Source organism: Clytia hemisphaerica, unplaced genomic scaffold, assembly GCF_902728285.1.
Source record: "Clytia hemisphaerica strain Z4C2 unplaced genomic scaffold, Clytia hemisphaerica genome assembly, whole genome shotgun sequence".
In the NCBI taxonomy this organism is placed as follows: Eukaryota; Metazoa; Cnidaria; class Hydrozoa; order Leptothecata; family Clytiidae; genus Clytia; species Clytia hemisphaerica.
The window spans coordinates 233,826-252,795 of NW_027104090.1; the positions used below are offsets into that span (position 1 = coordinate 233,826).

At 35.7% G+C, this 18,970-nt stretch overlaps 2 protein-coding genes across 2 annotated transcripts; one reads left to right on the plus strand and one right to left on the minus strand.

Annotated features, from left to right (window-relative positions):
• Window positions 1-6,053: 6,053 nt before the first annotated feature.
• Window positions 6,054-13,435, plus strand: LOC136812740 (uncharacterized). Its single transcript, XM_067069264.1, has 11 exons — window positions 6,054-6,102; window positions 9,813-10,107; window positions 10,212-10,345; window positions 10,670-11,219; window positions 11,347-11,591; window positions 11,697-11,781; window positions 11,887-12,000; window positions 12,133-12,216; window positions 12,483-12,542; window positions 12,684-12,761; window positions 12,963-13,435. Exons 1-11 carry the CDS (start codon window positions 6,082-6,084, stop codon window positions 13,361-13,363), a joined length of 2,067 nt encoding a protein of 688 aa, XP_066925365.1. The 5' UTR covers window positions 6,054-6,081; the 3' UTR covers window positions 13,364-13,435.
• Window positions 13,436-14,523: 1,088 nt separating this feature from the next.
• LOC136812703 (uncharacterized) lies at window positions 14,524-16,608 on the minus strand. Its single transcript, XM_067069228.1, has 2 exons — window positions 15,614-16,608; window positions 14,524-15,433 (listed from the first exon to the last, which is right to left on the minus strand). Exons 1-2 carry the CDS (start codon window positions 16,606-16,608, stop codon window positions 14,524-14,526), a joined length of 1,905 nt encoding a protein of 634 aa, XP_066925329.1.
• Window positions 16,609-18,970: the final 2,362 nt, after the last annotated feature.

Here is an 18,970-nt window from a genome sequence, read left to right on the forward strand (position 1 = left end):
TCTCTGTCCCATGGTCCCATACACACTACAATATTATATTTGTCTGATCATTTCACCTAAATAAGCTTGGTTCTTTAGTTCAGATATTTCGTTACAAGAAAAACAAGCCTTATTTCGATCAATGGTCAAACAAGCAAGTGATTTTTGTTCGAAAATGAATAAAACAAACCAATAAAGTGCCTCTAGTTTGGCTCTCGTAGATGTGAACAAGCAGCTGTAAACATAGACGAGAAAGATGGTAGAGCTTGCAGTGAAGGAAAGAGAAGACTCACTGAAAGAGAAAGCGATTCGAAGATTACTCGCTGGTTACTAATTGCTTGTGAAATTTTTTTAATTGAATTGAATTTAGTTAAACACTGCTTATAGGTGAAAGTATTATGTTAAATGGAAATTGTTATAAAATGGTTTTATCTTATGGTCTATATTCATCTTTAAAAACTTAGGTATTGTATGTTCTTTAAAACAGGCTGCTTTTGTGTAGTCTTTTTTATCTGAGGAAGTCTTTTTACGCTTTATAGCTCTGCCTACCATTTTTTAAAAATCTATATTATAATACGCTTAAATCGGAACTCTCCCATTCTCGCATGAGGCTTTTTCGCTAGCGATTTTTAAATACACGGCAATTTTTTTCGCGCTTTTTTGATTGTATATTCAATTCTATTCGCCAAGTGCACTTCCATTCAAGAGAGCACATTTCTCCTTGATGGAGAAACACAACTGACCGTGCAATAGCACTATCAGCATAATTTATAGTTTTTTAAAAAAAAGTTTATGTCGGTTATGAAATAATTTTGATTCACATGGGAATACGTCGAAGATAAAATTTGAGTTTTCAAAAAGACATCATATTTATGATTACCCTTGAGATTAATAAAGCTCCGATGACATTTCCCTTCTATTTGATACTCTGATAAAAACATTTCAATTTAATGGACTTGACAATATGAGAAAAGTTGATGACTTATTCCCAATTCAATTATGAAATTTTTTAATCAATGTTTGCTATTTTTTGTTCTATTGAGATAGCAAAATGAAAACGCTTTTACTTACGCATTGAGTTTAATTGTTAAATAATTGTTGACTCTGTTAAGAGGTATTGAAAAAAGGCACTCTTTATATTCCACCGTAAAGCACTGTGGTCTTTGGAGTGATCGGTGTTGCCAAGTACCTCTAATACTGAATTTGAATTTCTATTTGTTTTTTATCTTCATCCTTGCGTGAGGAAAATAATAGTCTTTCCTCTCCCAAAAACCCAAAAAGAAGCACGTTTAAAGTATGACCGATTTCTCGCGAGAAATTTTTAACTCAATTTTCACCAATATTTGCATGAGCATTATTTTTAGCGAGTCAAGAACATTATTGTTTGAAGGTTTTCAACAAAAGAAATTATGACAAATTTATACAATTTAATAAGGAGAAGAAAAATCAAAATTCAACTAAAAATACTTTCACCATATTTTTTAATGTGCATTAATTTTAGTGTCCCCTTAAAAATTTTAAACATCAATTTTTACGAAAAAGGCCTAAATTTAAGAACATTTCTTCTCGCAAAATAAGTACATTTGTATACAAATCCCTTCAAGTTTCCGAAAAATAGAAAAGCGAGCGAAGCGAGCGTATTAAAAGGAGTAAGAAGTCGTCTCGGACGACGCCGGGACGGCTAGTAAATTATAATACTAAATATGTTAAATTATGCAACCAACCGCGAATTTTTAAAACACGAGAAGTAAAAAAAAACGTTTCAAGAGTCTCGACAATTCTCGGCATATTTGGGTGATACCCGGCCTGGCTACGTTGATGCACGAGAGATATTATATTATCTTCCACTCACAGTAAAACATCAAAAAGCAGATAATACGACCCGCCGGGCGGGGGGGGGGCGACGAGGTTGACATATTCATTATTCTTATAAAAAAGCGTGTGTATCCCACCCCACCCCCTGCTTGTCTGCTCAACTTTTATATTAAAAAAAACACCCAAAAAAACTGTTTTTTTACCCAGGGTCGGCTTTTTATTGTATTTTGGTCGAGGGTCGGCTTTTTTCCAGGGGTCGAGGGTCGGCCTTTTTCAAGGGTCAGCTCAGGGTCGAGGTCGAGGTCGGGTTAATGGAGATTGCCAAACAAACTGAAAGAACAGAATGACACCCTTTCCCAAACCGTTATGATGTCACATATAAATAATTTTCATTCTTTTTTATCTCTGAAAATTGCGCTATATTAGCCCCTTTTGTTTTTGCGAAAATATTTGGCTTGTTGTCCATCGAGTTCATCACTATACACTAATTAAATTTTTGAGCAGAGATCAAAAGCAACCAACGGCTAGAAAACACAAACTGCTTAAGAAGCGTGCGGAGGAAATTCGGGCTCCTGGAAAAAAAATGCATGTGTTTTATACACATAGATCGTGAAAAAAAAATTATTTTGTTCTGTTTTTGTTTCCGAAAATGTTCTTACTGGAAAAATATACGTGTTCTTTTTCATGATTGCTCCTGGATTTTGCTAACACAACAGAGTTTTCTTGGAAAGTTTGATGTGTTCTTTTCTCAAACGCTCCTGGATTTTCCGAACAGATATTTTACAGAAATTGATGCCTGCCCTTTTGATAAAATTAACATCCTCCTAGATTTTCATGTCTGTTTGCTAAGAAAAATGTTCATGGATTTTCTCTCTAAAATTCTTTCTCCGGGAAAATAGTACATACATTTGAGAAATATCCTTCGTTGGCTGCTCTTGAGAGATAGAGGATTCACTCAAAGTTAAAGAGAACAAAAGGTTTCAACGCAATCGTGCAATTGATACTCCAAGATACTCACGATTCGGTTTCCAGGCTAACCGACAAGCAAGCTCTTCTTTTTTTCTTTTCAAACAATTTTCTCTTCTCAGCAGTTACAAAGTTTACACCGTTGGAAAGAAATTACCAAGGAGAATTATCTAATAGTTTTGAAACTTTTATAAAATGGAAAGTTGAAGATGTATCACTCTTTGATTTTACTGATGGACGTGATAACAACATTACAACGTAAATTAAAAGAAAACAGAGAATGTCCTGTTTTTCATAGGCGGATCCCAGTGCCTTTGGTGTGGGCTAGTTTGGATACGAGTTTGAAAGACTTTTTTAGACTGGCGTAAAAATCATGATATTACATTTTTTGCCCCCGCAACGAGCGTAGCGAGTGAGGAGGCCTTCATAGCTTCACGCAAGGATATTGGACAGGAATCTCGCATCTTTGCGCGCGCGCGTTTGTTCGTATTTCTGTTCCGGCCAATTAAGTGTTCCGCAAAAATATGGCGGTAAATTATACAGCGGTAAATGTTATACACATTTTCATATTACGTTATATGCTATTACCATTATCATATATTGCATTTCATTAGTTTTGATTTAGGATTGAAAAGCTGAAGCGAGTGTTATAAATGCAAATTATAGAAAAAGTATATAACATCACCATAACAAGGATTACAATATTACTTTTGCAAATCAAAACAAACAAAATGGCAGACTGGTTATGATGATGAGCTGATTCGATTCATTGAATGGAAAAAGTGTTTTGTATGTCTAATTTTGTTTCTTGTCTTTAAAACTGAATAAATACTGTAATTTAGTCAGAAGTTCATTTCAGCAATGATTTCAATTCTTTTTCGGGAATCTTTAAAGAAATTTGCTCAAGTTTTCAAATGTACATTTTGTTGATATTTTTGTTCAAACTTATCAAACTGTAATTTATATTGTCTGTTATTTTATTAATAACTACCTTTATTGTTTATAGAGCTTCTTAAGCTTTAAAGACCATTATATGGTCGTAACTCGGGAATATCTTTCTTAACTCGGTAAAAACAAGATACCGGCAAAGTACAAAAAAGTAGAATGTAGCATATGAATCCAAAATTGAATGTGAATCGATCTAAACAAACTTTTTTTTTTGGTCTTCAAAATAGATTTACCTCACTTAGAGTGTTTTCACTGTTTGTTCAGTGTGGTAAATCTATTTGGAAAACCTGAAAAAAGTTTGTATAGGCGCATACATTCAACTTTTTCAGTTGTGATAGCCTACGTAATAACTTGCGCTCCAGTAGTTTGGTGAAATAGCTCCAATTCTGGCTTTCCAAGTTAGGAGGGACCTTCCCGAAGACATTTAACGGTGGTTAGACTAGGCACACAGACAGTCATACAGAAACGGTAAAACAAGATACCGGCAAAGTACAAAAAAGTAGAATGTAGCATATGAATCCAAAATTGAATGTGAATCGATCTAAACAAACTTTTTTTTTTGGTCTTCAAAATAGATTTACCTCACTTAGAGTGTTTTCACTGTTTGTTCAGTGTGGTAAATCTATTTGGAAAACCTGAAAAAAGTTTGTATAGGCGCATACATTCAACTTTTTCAGTTGTGATAGCCTACGTAATAACTTGCGCTCCAGTAGTTTGGTGAAATAGCTCCAATTCTGGCTTTCCAAGTTAGGAGGGACCTTCCCGAAGACATTTAACGGTGGTTAGACTAGGCACACAGACAGTCATACAGAAACACCATAAAGTGAAAGTATATAGCTATAAACTCAAAAAGTCTAGCTTCCTGAAGGCACATCTCTTCATTGTCTGCGCTGCGATCATCTTAATGGATTCAATCAGCTTTTAGTTTGGAGAAAAGATTGCATCATGAAAAAGTACTATGCACTTTAAAAAAAATTAGGCGCATTTCAACTTTTCTCGACTGTACGTCTGAATGGACCACAATGGCATACCTTATTGGTATATATTTTCGCGTGTTACAAATTTTCGCGAATCGCGAAATTTTTTCGAAAAAACGTGTTTCGCGTGTATTAAATTTCGCGATTACCGACTTCTGGAAAATTTTCGCGTGTATTAAATTTCGCGATTGGTGGGAATATAAAACAAGAAAAAGACTGATTTTTCTTGAAACACAACGTTTTTGATGTAAAAATACTAACAAAATACTAAGAAAATTTTTTTCGCGTGTATTTAATTTCGCGATTTTGCAATTTTGAAAAATTTAAACAGTATTAAATTTCGCGAAAATTGACCAAAAAACTCGCGAAATTAAGTACCCGCGAAAATTTGTAACACGCGAAAATATATACCATTAAGCCATTTGATTGTTTTCTATTCCCTGCGCGAATAACACAATATATTATAAAAGGAACCATTTTTTGTTGAAACGATATAAAAGGATGCGAAAGTTTTGTGTTCTCATTCCTAAACACACATTAAGAGAGAGAAAGAGTGTGTGTGTATGCGATATTCTACAACATGACTGGAAAACCTGGCCATGCCCTGCAGAACAAAAAGGTGATTGCTGCTCTGGAAAGCAACATTATTTTGAACGTAAGTGAAATTATGTTCCTGATAGTTTTTTGTCAGTTTGCAAGTTTGCAAACATTCTCTTTTTTCTTCATACTACTATCTACTATTTACACCAAAGACAATTTTATATTTCAATTTAGTTTGTAAAATATTTAATTTTTGATCCACCAAGTTAGTTTTGCTAATTTTGCAAAAATTCAAAAGGAAAGCCATTCATAATATTTCTTTCGCTGTTTTGACTCGTAGTTTATTCAGTTGAAAATGTTTTTTAATATAAACCAAATATTATATGTTTCAGATTCCAAGAACATGCCCAACAATCAGTTTGCGCGTTTTGTCAAAGGAGGGGGAAGCACTGGCACTACGTCAAGAAATGGACGTGAAGATTGCACAAATCGCTGGTGTCGAATTTGTAATTTCATGCCTGACAGGCACGGAAAACAATAAAAAGTCAAAGAAAAATTTCGATAAACAACAAGAGAAAGATGAGGAACAAAGCACAAAGAAAGGAGTGGCTTATTTTGTTGTGGTGGCGACCGGCGGTGTTGAAGATGGAATCAGACAGGTGATTGCGTCCGCTGGTTTCCAGTCTCAAATTTCTTTTATATGTCCACGTGGTGACAAACGGGAATCAACATCAAACTTAAGCAAAATAACTAAAATCCCCAATGGGTAAAGGTAGTTAAAGGAACTACAACACCCCTAAACACCAACATCACAGATCGTGGTGACAAACGGGAATCAACAGACCGTTCTTTGAAAATGTTGGCTTCAGTAATGAAGGTATGTTTATTTGCAAAATTAATTTCACACAGAACGTAAAACAGGTGATATTTCCAAAACTAAAACAAAAGTAGCCATAAATCCTGAGATGACAGACTACGAAACTTTGAAACATTGATAATTTCGTTCAAACTAGATTGAACTTGGTAGCCCTGTGTAGCCCTGATGTAGCCATGATGTAGCCCTGGACTTTTAGCTTGGAAAAGGTTGCGTAGCCCTGTAGCCCTGGATATTTAGATATGTTTTGGCTTTTTTTCACTGAACTTGGTAGCCCTGTGTAGCCCTAATATAGCCCTGATGTAGCCCTGGACTTTTAGCTTGGAAAAGGTTGGGTAGCCCTGTAGCCCTGGACTTTTAGCTTGGAAAAGGTTGGGTAGCCCTGTAGCCCTGGATATTTAGATATATTTTGGCTTTTTTTCACTGAACTTGGTAGCCCTGTGTAGCCCTAATATAGCCCTGATGTAGCCCTGGACTTTTAGCTTGGAAAAGGTTGGGTAGCCCTGTAGCCTTGGATATTTAGATATGTTTTGGCTTATTTTCTACTGGGACGATAACGAAAGTACTCGATATTTTCAACTGAAAGACTTTGAAACATTGATAATTTCGTTCAAACTAGATTGAACTTGGTAGCCCTGTGTAGCCCTGATGTAGCCATGATGTAGCCCTGGACTTTTTGCTTGGAAAAGGTTGGGTAGCCCTGTAGCCCTGGATATTTAGATATGTTTTGACTTTTTTTCACTGAACTTGGTAGCCCTGTGTAGCCCTGATGTAGCCTTGATGTAGCCCTGGACTTTTAGCTTGGAAAAGGTTTGGGAGCCCTGTAGCCCTGGAAATTTCGATATGTATAGACTTTTTTTCTACTGGGACGATAACGAAAGTACTCGATATTTTCAACTGAAAGACTTTGAAACATTGATAATTTCGTTCAAACTAGATTGAACTTGGTAGCCCTGTGTAGCCCTGATGTAGCCATGATGTAGCCCTGGACTTTTAGCTTGGAAAAGGTTGGGTAGCCCTGTAGCCCTGGATATTTAGATATGTTTTGGCTTATTTTCTACTGGGACGATAACGAAAGTACTCGATATTTTTAACTGGAAGACTTTGAAACATTGATAATTTCGTTCAAACTAGATTGAACTTGGTAGCCCTGTGTAGCCCTGATGTAGCCATGAAGTAGCCCTGGACTTTTTGCTTGAAAAAGGTTGAGTAGCCCTGTAGCCCTGGATATTTAGATATGTTTTGACTTTTTTTCATTGAACTTGGTAGCCCTGTGTAGCCCTGATGTAGCCATGATGTAGCCCTGGACTTTTAGCTTGGAAAAGGTTGGGTAGCCCTGTAGCCCTGGAAATTTCGATATGTATAGAATTTTTTTCTACTGGGACGATAACGAAAGTACTCGATATTTTCAACTGAAAGACTTTAAAACATTGATATAACTGTTCAAACTAGATTGAACTTGGTAGCCCTGTGAAGCCCTGGTGTAGCCATGATGTAGCCCTGGACTTTTAGCTTGGATAAGGTTAGGTAGCCCTGTAGCCCTGGATATTTAGATATGTTTTGAATTTTTTTCACTGAACTTGGTAGCCCTGTGTAGCCCTGATGTAGCCATGATGTAGCCCTGGACTTTTAGCTTGGATAAGGTTGGGGAGCCCTGTAGCCCTGGATATTTAGATATGTTTTCACTTATTTTCTACTGGGGCAAAAACGGAAGTAGTTTTGAATATTGTGACGTAATATTAAATATTGTTGAAGATGTGAAAATCCAAGGCTACAGGGCTACATAAGCTCCTACAACCTAAAATGCCAAGGCTACGACAGGGCTATGACAGGGCTACCCAAGGCTACCTGTTTATTTCATTATCTTTATATTTTTTTCAAAGTCAAGACAGCCTTTGCTCTGAAAATTTAGGATTTTAGCATTTGGGGAACTTTTGGATTTGTGTTACTTCCACTGGAAATAAACATTAAGTTAGATTAAGTTTTTAACAGAAAGACCTTGAAACATAGATAATATCTTATTTAAACTGAATTAAACTTAGTAGCCCTGTGTAGCCCTAATATACCCCTGATGTAGCCCTGGACTTTTAGCTTGGAAAAGGTTAGGTAGCCCTGTAGCCCTGGAAATTTAGATATGTTTGACCTTTTTCTAGTGGGTCGAAAACGAAAGTAGTCTTGAATATTGTGACGTAATACTAAATATTGTTGAAGATGTGAAAATCCAAGGCTACAGGGCTACATAAGCTCCATCGACCTAAAAAGCCAAGGCTACGACAGGGCTATGACAGGGCTACCCAAGGCTACCCGTTAATTTGACTAGTCTCATGTTTTTCTGAGCTCAATGGAACTATACAACTTTTGGCACTTTTCTAGTGGGGCGAAAACGAAAATAGTCTTAAAAATTGTGACGTAATACTAAATAATGTTGAAGATGTGAAAATCCAAGGCTACAGGGCTACATAAGCTCCTTTGACCTAAAAAGCCAAGGCTACGATTGGGCTATGACAGGGCTACACAAGGCTACCCGTTAATTTCATTAGTCTCATGTTTTTCTGAGTTCAATGGCGAACTATACAACTTTTGGCACTTTTCTACTAGGGTGAAAACGGAAGTAGTCTTGAATATTGTGACGTAATACTAAATATTGTTGAAGATGTGAAAATCCAAGGCGACAGGGCTACATAAGCTCCTTCAACCTAAAATGCCAAGGCTACGACAGGGCTATGACAGGGCTACCCAAGGCTACCTGTTTATTTCATTATCCTTATATTTTTTCAAAGTCAAGACAGCCTTTGCTCTGAAAATTTAGGATTTTAGCATTTGGGGAAATTTTGGATTTGTGTTACTTCCCCTGGAAATAAACATTAAGTAACCTTAAGTTTTTAACAGAAAGACCTTGAAACATTGATAATATCTTATTTAAACTGAATTAAACTTAGTAGCCCTGTGTAGCCCTAATATAGCCCTGATGTAGCCCTGGACTTTTAGCTTGGAAAAGGTTAGGTAGCCCTGTAGCCCTGGAAATTTAGATATGTTTGACCTTTTTCTAGTGGGTCGAAAACAAAAGTAGTCTTGAATATTGTGACGTAATACTAAATATTGTTGAAGATGTGAAAATCCAAGGCTACAGGGCTACATAAGCTCCATCGACCTAAAAAGCCAAGGCTACGACAAGGCTATGACAGGGCTACCCAAGGCTACCCGTTAATTTCATTAGTCTTATGTTTTTCTGAGTTCAATGGAACTATACAACTTTTGGCACTTTTCTAGTGGGTCGAAAACGAAAATAGTCTTAAAAATTGTGACGTAATACTAAATATTGTTGAAGATGTGAAAATCCAAGGCTACAGGGCTACATAAGCTCCTTTGACCTAAAAAGCCAAGGCTACGATTGGGCTATGACAGGGCTACACAAGGCTACCCGTTAATTTCATTAGTCTTATGTTTTTCTGAGTTCAATGGAGCTATACAACTTTTGACACTTTTTTACTGGGGCGAAAACGAAAGTAGTCTTAAATATTGTGACGTAATACTAAATATTGTTGAAGATGTGAAAATCCAAGGCTACAGGGCTACATAACCTCCTTCGACCTAAAAAGCCAAGGCTACGATTGGGCTATGACAGGGCTACACAAGGCTACCCTGTTATGTTGATAGTCTCAAGACTTATTTTTTCTTACGTCTGTTTTTTTACCATTTGCATTTGTCTTTAGGATCACAAAACAACTTTTGGCACATCGCTTGCGAGCGAGTTGGGCCAGCGGACGGCTAACATTATCACTTACTGCCAAAAGTATTTTGTGTTAGTACGAAATTGGGCAGAAAGATTACGGACTGCTGGTGTCCATTTTGACGTCATTTGTGGAGCACCAAACTCCTGGGAAGAAATCGTCGACAATTGGGTGCCAGGAACACAAATTGGCCGTGCATTGGAGTCGTTGAGAGAAGCTATGAAGTCTGGTGATCATGCAGCTTTCCGAGGAAGAGTGTACCGGAAGTATGAAAAGGGTAATTTCATACTTGACATTTTTATCAATGACCTTTCCAACGCTTTTCTATACACCTAAGTCATTATCTAGATATTAATACTCATTTCACTCCTTTTCTTTCAGCAAACTTTGCCTATCACAAAATAGGTAGCGCAAAGACTTATCTTAATTCCATCATTGTCATTCCACAAATCCAAGATGCGATCATGCAACACAAGGCGGCATTACTAGGGATTCTGTCCGACCCTGGATGTAATGTAAGACATATTATTTCTATACACGTCGATACCGATTCTATATAGTCGATTTTTCTAGCTTTGCTAGCTAACAAACAAACAAACTTGGCTTTGTTTTGGCTTCTTCAATAAACAGAAGAAAAGGAAAAAATCAAAACGTAATAGTCTGCATTAAAATACAAAGAACTCGATTTTCTTGGAATAGATTTTAATTGTTCAGGAAAATACTCCAAATTTACGATTCTCGTGAAAATGAGCTCTCACCAAACAATATGAATATGATGATATATGAAATATTTTATTTCTGAAATATTTTAATTGCATTAAACCGTGTTTTATTTTCAGGCAATCAGTCAAATTGTATTCGATCCCGATATAATCGAAATAAGCGGTGGACTGTATTACAAGCTATCAAGCAGATCTCTCACGTCATGCCCCTACAAACCAACAGATAAAGGACGCATTTCGCCGCGTATATTTAAAGAAGTACCGGACAAAGTGGATAAAACTGGTGGTGTTTTTGCCGACGCTGTGAAAAACAGTTTTCCAGATATTAAAGAACAAATGGAATTCATTGTCAAATTTTACCAGTGCTTGCTTGCATTTCAGCTACCACAAAAGACAACAAAGCTGGCACTGGTTGGTCCAAAAAATTCAGGAAAAACCTCGTTCGTCAACGTTGTCAGAGGATTGACCCATCCTGAATTTATCGCCTCTTTGTCAAAGGAAAAGATCTTTGGCATGTCTATGATCAACAGTGACACTCAATTCATCTTTATCGACGAGTTGAGTTCCGAAATCATGGCTGGTGATCAAGCCAAAATCCTTCTTCAAGGTGGTCCAATCACTGTGCCAAGAAAGCATGAAGAACCTGAAATCGTTGACAACCAAGCAGGTGAGCCAAGAAAGTTATTTTCAAGAAAAGCTTTATGTGCAGTAAACAGTGACAGTTCTAGTACATATTTTGCTTTTAACGCATCTGACTTTTTGTTTGTAAAAAGACTTGTCCTTTCTGTTTTAAGGAATTTTCGTCACATGCAACGCGAAACCAAATTATGGCGATGATCAGAGGAACGTGGAAGACAGACTCAATTACATGGACACGGTACCATTGGCAGTGACGGACACAAGCGCTCCAGAGTGGATCTTGGATCACAGCTTCGAAATCTTGCTGTGGATGGTTGATCAGATGAAGAAATACAATTGTTACGTGGCAAGAAAAGAACTGTTTTTCGTCCGTGATGTCACCGACTACGTTCAACCAAAGGTAAAATTCAAAGTTAACATTTGTGTTAGTTGGTAACAGATACTCGGCGGATTTATATTCTAAGGCATAGAAACAAATTTTTCATTCGTAATTCTATTTTTTTAGATCACACTTTGTCTGCCACAAGGAGATTTGATGAAACTGGCAGGGGTACGTTGTGAAGCTCAACAGCAAAACGCTCAAAATCATGGTAAATATATTATATTTCTAATTCCCAGTAGCAATAATCGAACAATGGTTTTTCAAGATTTCACCAAAAGGAACCGTCTCATAGTTGTGCTCAATTATTTTTCAGATTGTAATACAAGTTCTTCGACGAACTCGAGCAGCGAACGGGTGACAAATGATCGACCAGGATGTTCGAAGTGGCACAACGATTCACCTTCGAGTGGCTCTGAAGGTGCCATTAGTAAGTTTTTTCACTCATAATCTTTTGAAATCTAGTGTAATTTATTGGCACTGCATCCATGTGCTGACTAAGTATCAAATCCAACAATGAACCTTTTAATTCGAATTTAATACATTTTTTTCTTTTATTCAGCTAAACGTTTTGAGAGAATCTCGAAAAGAAGGCTCACAAAGAAGAGACGTATAGAAGAGAGTAGCGAGGATGAATCGGAAGAAGGTAATTTACAAAATATACTACAGATATACTTTATATCTAGATATATCATTATATATTTTTATATTATATCATTATAATGATATCATATATCAATTTACTCTCACAAACACCACAATCATAACATGTGATTTGAGGCTTATGGATAATCTAAAACTACCTAAACTTGTGGCTAACATGGCCTGAACATAAAAAAATCATCTGAATCTAAAATGGATACCGAGACAAATTTCTGATGCTAAAGTGTGCCATTCTTTTTATTGATTTAGAACAACCACCAAAACGCCAAAAGCCGTTAGCAGAATCAATAGCGGATAAAGAACGTAAAGGTAAATTATATTATATACATGGTGTTACAATCGGATTTTAGGTACATGAAAACAACAAAATATTTGAATTTCAATTAGTTGTGTCCAATACCTCATTTGGTCTGGCTGATTTTTTACTAACCTTTTTCCCTGCATTTTTAGATCATGAAAGTTTAATGAAAGATGTCAACGAGACGATGAACTACCTCTTGACACAATTGGACTATTTTTCTTCGTCTGGTGAGTCAAATATTGTCAACATAAACAACGTAGTTTAAAAAAAAAGAAACCAAGCTTCGCGCATCGGCTTGTATGCTTAGAAAACTGAATCTGAAAGGGAATTAGAAACAGGAAGGGAAGAATCTGTTTATTCTTCTTTCTTATATTTTTATCTTAATAATGACATAATATACATATATAAAGAACTTTTTCAACATTTAGACGGTGAGCAATCGATCGATTTTGAGGCGACCTTCATAAAAACAAGCCGTGCTCATTTTGTTCATAAGGCCGAGAAGAATGATAAAACCATCTTCAGATACGTGGACATAAATACACCAAAATACTGGGCAGAGATGACTCGGCTCATCGTCAAGTGGTTTGACAGAGGAACAAGATTGTCATTTGCGCATTACAACACATTCGATGACAATTTCATGAGGCATGGTGGTTTGGCGAGGAGAGGGGCTGTTCCGACTATTGATGCTTGGTTTTTGGTGTCTGGAAGGGTTCGGAACGGCTTTGACATCCTTGGCTATTTGGACACATTCCCTTGGATCGAAAAGGAGTTAGAGTCGATCCGTCGACACCTCGACATCATTGTAAAGAGAAAATTGATTTAAATCTTAATAAAACCTGTCTATTTTATTTTTTGGCATACCTTTCTTGAATAGTTGATCGAAAATATTCTGAAAAAACTTCTCTCCTTTTATCAATATTCCTGAATTCCTGAAATTTTGTTTTAATTTACAAAACACAAAATTTATAACAAAACAGTAATTTGCTACCTACGAAACAGAGATTTACATTACATAGTACAAATCAAAGTGAATAAAATTTAGGGTAAAAGTTAAAAAATTAAAACAACAACAGTTATGCATCCAACATCCAACAAACAGCAAATATCCATATTTTAAGTGTTTTTAATTTTGGCCTTCTCTCCAGTCTTTTCATCACAACAGGAAGCTTTCTTTTTCTTCTTTTTTGAAACTTCTGCGTCGCTCCCGTCTGCGTCGCTCAGCAGCCAAGCTGGAGTGGTTCGTTTGAATCTGACCTTGTAGATTTTTTTTTTGCCCATGTGTTTGACAATTTCGTCCACAGTCTTTAAATTTTCTGGTATCTCATTGTCTGTTTCGGACGTAACATAGTCTTCGGAAACCACCACAACGTCACTCATGATGTATGTGACGAGAATGAACTGATTTTATATTCAAACGTTTCCCATTTTATAGATTTTTGGTAAGGTAGACCCCAGTCCTTTATTGTAATTGAACTTTGATCGACGACGTGTACAAATTTCAATGGTTTAAATCTGCTGACTATGCTGACACCTTTAACCCTAAGAAACAATCTTTCTTTCTTGAAAATAGAAGAACATGCTTACAATAAATATCATTTGTGCATGTTTTGAAAATTGATAGACAACAAAGCTCTTTGAAATTGGATAGCCCTGAGTAGCCCTGTTGTAGCCCTGTTGTAGCCCTGAAATTTTAGCTTGGCAAATGTTGGGTAGCCCTGTAGCCCTGGTAATTTAGGATTTGTGACATTTTTGACGAAACCGAAAGTAGTCTTACATTTTCAACTGAAAGGCTTGGAAACATTGATAATCTCATTTAAACTAAATTGAACTTAGAAGCCCTATAATGTAGCCCTGATGTAGCCCTGGAGTTTTAGTTTTAGTTTTTAAGGATTAATCGAATTTGTTCTTTTCTTTGACATATTTTTTTATAAATAAAAAATATTAGATTAAATTTGATCAAATTTTACAAATCTTACAAAAATATCAACTGTCATCATCAAATAGTTTTCTAAAACAGGCACTGTCAGATCTAACCCTTAACGAGTCTCTAGTTCTTGATGGATGAAATTGAAAACTTAAGTCCTTTAAAATCAGGGCCCAGGATTTACGTCCGTACTTTTGGATACCCTGTTTTAAATAACGATCCTCTTCGTTAGTAAATTTCACATTCTTTGTTTGTCTCTTAGTAACTTGTTGTTCAGCAACTTCTCTTTTGACGACAACATTATCTTTTGGTACATCTAAAACATGACGAGAGCTGTTTGCTGACATTGCAATATCTTCACCCTCCACTGTGTGTGTGATTGTCAGGTCTGTAATTTCATCAAGTGATTCTCTTATTGGCTGATACGGATCTCTTTCGGTTTGATTTGTCGTCTGATTGATGTGAGAACTTGAACCACGAAAACTAGGTTCTCCTCCCTCTATTATACGCTGACTCTGGCTCAGAACCTCGTTGTCGAATGAGCAAGAGATGTTATTGAACATGCTTACCAGGTTTTTGTTAACGTCCGTTCGCGCTTCCTTTGTCATCTTGTCCATGCATTTCTTTCCTTCGACTGCAACGATTCTGGATTGCGTCTTCTTGTAATGTACCTTTGCAACTGTCGAACTGTGCTTTTGATCCTCAGTAATAAAATGTTGCTCTTCTAGATTGAGTCGTTCGCTGCTTTCCGTTTCGATTATTTGCCTGTACCGTGTTGGATTGATGTGTTTGCCAATTGCTTGATGAACGAGAATTGTCATAGCAGAAGTCAGTGACTGAAATTGAGTGCCGTTTGTTGAGAGCAGTAAGAAATCACATTGCGGATTTAAACGAGGTCTTATGTGTTCCAAATACAAGTCGATTATTTCAATTGTGTCGTCCGATAAGATTAAAGTGTCAAAAATGTACCTGAAAATATAAAACAAAGAAAATGTTTTTTCTGTTTTTCATCATATTCAACACAAATACATATTTGCCAACTTTTACTTTCATGATGATGATATGTAATGATCTATAATAGCTTTGATTAAGAAAAGTTTGATTCGGTGTATTAATTATAATGGATCTATTTTGATTAAATATTGATACCTTGATGCTGTTTTAAACTCTCTCTGGTCTACAAATCCACCATTCCCTCTTGCTTTGTTTACCATTCCGACGGTAAGAAATTGATAAGTCATAGGTCTTGAACATTTCACTCTCAGGAACAATAAAGTGGTAATGAATCGAATGCAAAATACCAGTTCGCCTTTTGTTAAAAGTCTAGCTTCTTCACTATTGGCAGACTTTTGGATGATCGTTTTGAACTGTCCCATGTGATGAGGTATGACTTGCTCCATGTCTTCTAACGTAGCCCAACTATTTCTAGCAATGAGAGTTTCCAAATCGAGGTTACGATTACAATCAAGGTTCTTTCTTTTACGAAGGTTTTCAGTTGCTCTCCTTAGATACACCTCTACAACAGTAAAGCAACGTAGAGTATTATCAGATACACCGTTTGCCTTTCTAAAATCGATAAAGTCACTAAGAGCTTTCACGTAGTTCAATGCACCTGAAGGACCAACCTTCCAATTAGTCTCTAAAGTTTTCAAAAATGAAATAAAAATTGAAGCTGATGACAGACAGCAATCAACAAATTCGTTTGTCAGCTCAATGTCATTTTCATTGTTTCCCATGGCCTGCATAAAATATTTCATTGATCGTTTTCCAATTTGCCGGGACTCTCTGTTGCTTTTTCCTCCTCCACAGGGTGTTCCAAGCCAGAGCAAAAAATCGTATCCTATACCTTTATCGAGTGAAAAAGACGGCTTACCGGCAGTCCAAGCTCGTTTTGTAACTCTAAATGTGTCAACCATGTCTTCACGTTTAACCTCGGGTTGTTCATCAAAATAGTAATACCATGGGTGCTTCACGTTTATGTGTTTTCTCAATCCGCGGCAACTTTTGAAATCTCCATGTAAACAAAGTTTTATTGGACAAGTGTAAAAGTTTTGCCCATTTGGACGTAATTTTAGCGTTCGTTTTCCATGAGCGGCACCAACTAAAGTCTTCCAGTTGACCTGCAGTCGCCTTGAGCGACGCATCGTGAATGAAAGGAGCAAAGTTTTCCCTTTTTATGTAATTTACAAATTTAACTCTGTTAGGGGGTTTGAAATATAAAATTTCCATTGATTTAGAAAAGGGAGAAGCATCTCTCAAACCCCCTTTAAAAAAATGCCCAATGAGAAACGTGCGCGCGTAGCAGATACCACCAATGAGGTACGATTGGAAATTAAAATTCCCACGGTAGCGAACAATTTGAGTTAATGCAAAGATCAAATTGATCTTAATTAAAAGAAAATGATACTCGTTTTTGTAACCAACACACAAAAAGAACGAGAGAACACTAAATTCCTACACACTATGAACACTTTATTCCCTAGACAAGGAACTATTCGTACAAGCACAAGAAAAGAACGATAAATTCATTTGCACTATGTACACATTTTATTCCCTAAACGGTGAACAATTTATTCAGTAAAAAAATCTGAACAGTTTGTTCGATATTAAAAGGAACAAAGGAACGTTTTCTATACCTTTGAAGTTATAAAGAATAAACTATTCTTTAGAGAACATTTTATTCTTTCAAAGAAAACTAAAAAGAACAGAAAGTTCCTTTGGGAACAAAAAGTTCATTGAATAGATGTTCCTTGGGAGTTCCCTAAATACAGTGTTTGACCAAAGATCAACTACATTAAGGTATCTTTATTTTTCTTTTGACCAACAACATAAAAGATTTTGCTTGAGAAGTACAATCAAAGCGTAGGCGAGTGGAGTCCGGGCCTTAGCTAGGATTGGTTTCTATTTCGCCCTATTTAAGATGGCGCAGAACTTTTTGATAAATTTTATCCGCAGTATCCTCTTGACTATTGTTTATTAGGCAAAGTAGCAATAGAGAATCAATCAATCAATCAATCAGTAATTAAATCAATCAATAATCAAATCAATTAATTATTCCTGATTATTTTTTATGTTTCAATCTTTAAAGCATTAAAAGCTTTATCTCGTCAACCTGTTCCGACAAGCTCGTTTCTTGAACCCGTCTTACATTTAAAATCTATTTCATGTAAATTGGAAGTTTGTTTTGCTACCATGTACAAACCACTCTCAAGGAAGATACTCTCGGGTATCTAATAAACGTACACAAACACATAAACATAAACAAACACCTACTTGAAAACTTCGATTCTAAAGATTGACGTCAATTTTTTTTATATGAAGACGCTGTATTGAATTTTTTTAAATAAACGTGGAATATTGTTTTGATAGTTATTTCTAATCATAGTCACAAGTCTCATAGTCTCTTCTTGTGACTATGTTCTAATCAACTGATGAATGCGAAAGCAAGAAACTTTAAGTATTGAAAAGAAATACAACGTTTCTTAATCTTTATGTAATAAACGTACACGTACGTTTATCAATTTTAACAAAAATTTTCCTCAATTTCAAGTGCCTACTTTTGTTTCTAATGATAAATATCCATCTTTGACTTTTTAGGTTTGTTCTACTCGTCAAAAGAAAGCAAATTACCCAATATTTACCCCCTAACCTCATTAAAAAGATCCTTCAATTAGGTTTGCATGCCTCCATTTTCGACCCTGTACGTTTATTCGCTACTGTACGTTTATTAGGTACTCGAGTAGTCTAATTACTCTGATATGGTTTCCACATGATAGCAAAAATGAATGCCAATTTAAGTGGAATAAACTTTAGCTTGCAAAACATAAGAGTCATTTCTTTTTAATTAGATTTTTTCATGTCTTCGTCGAAACCTTAATTATAACTAGGCCATCGTTTTTATTTATTTAGATGGAGTGTTATTGTTATTATTTTCAGGAAAAAAGAAAATCTTTTATTTCTTCGTTTAACCAAACGTGTAGTTACTTACTATTTTTTTGTCCCCATGCATTTCTTATAATCTTGCAATTGACATTGTTATGATTATACAATTTATTATAGAATTTTTTAAATATTATATTGCTGCGGTGGCATGTTAGTGTAAGCTATGTACTAGTTTAGAATATTTTATTTGAAAACAGAGGTTCAAATAATATTCTAGAAAAATGTCATGCCTCATGAATTTTGAAAATTTTTGAGAGAAGAAAGAATTTTTTTTTATTCATCCTGAGGTTTAAGTCTGTGGGGTTCATCATTACTTTAGTTCATGAAAGTTCATAATTTTAATAAACGTTGTCTTGTTCAAACCTTTACATATAATGGTAAAAAAGAATTAAAATTGCTTATATATATAGAGAGTTGAATGTTAGACAGTTTGTATTCCATTCTTTATTTAATTATTTCAATAATTTTAAATTAAAGAAGTAATGAAAATAATAACTACATCAAAAAATAAATTCACTTTTCTAACCAAACAAAAACAGTAATTCTGTTAGAGCAACATCATTC

Bases quoted from the DNA above. Each gene is read 5' to 3' on its own strand.
- LOC136812740 (XM_067069264.1), top strand. From the start codon at position 6,082: ATGTTGGCTTCAGTAATGAAG. The intron at 10,346-10,669 runs GTAAGACATATT...TTTTATTTTCAG, and splicing joins TGTCCGACCCTGGATGTAAT to GCAATCAGTCAAATTGTATT. The intron at 12,762-12,962 runs GTGAGTCAAATA...TTCAACATTTAG, and splicing joins GGACTATTTTTCTTCGTCTG to ACGGTGAGCAATCGATCGAT.
- LOC136812703 (XM_067069228.1), bottom strand. From the start codon at position 16,608: ATGCGTCGCTCAAGGCGACTGCAGGTCAACTGGAAGACTTTAGTTGGT. The intron at 15,434-15,613 runs GTATCAATATTT...TTATATTTTCAG, and splicing joins GAGTTTAAAACAGCATCAAG to GTACATTTTTGACACTTTAA.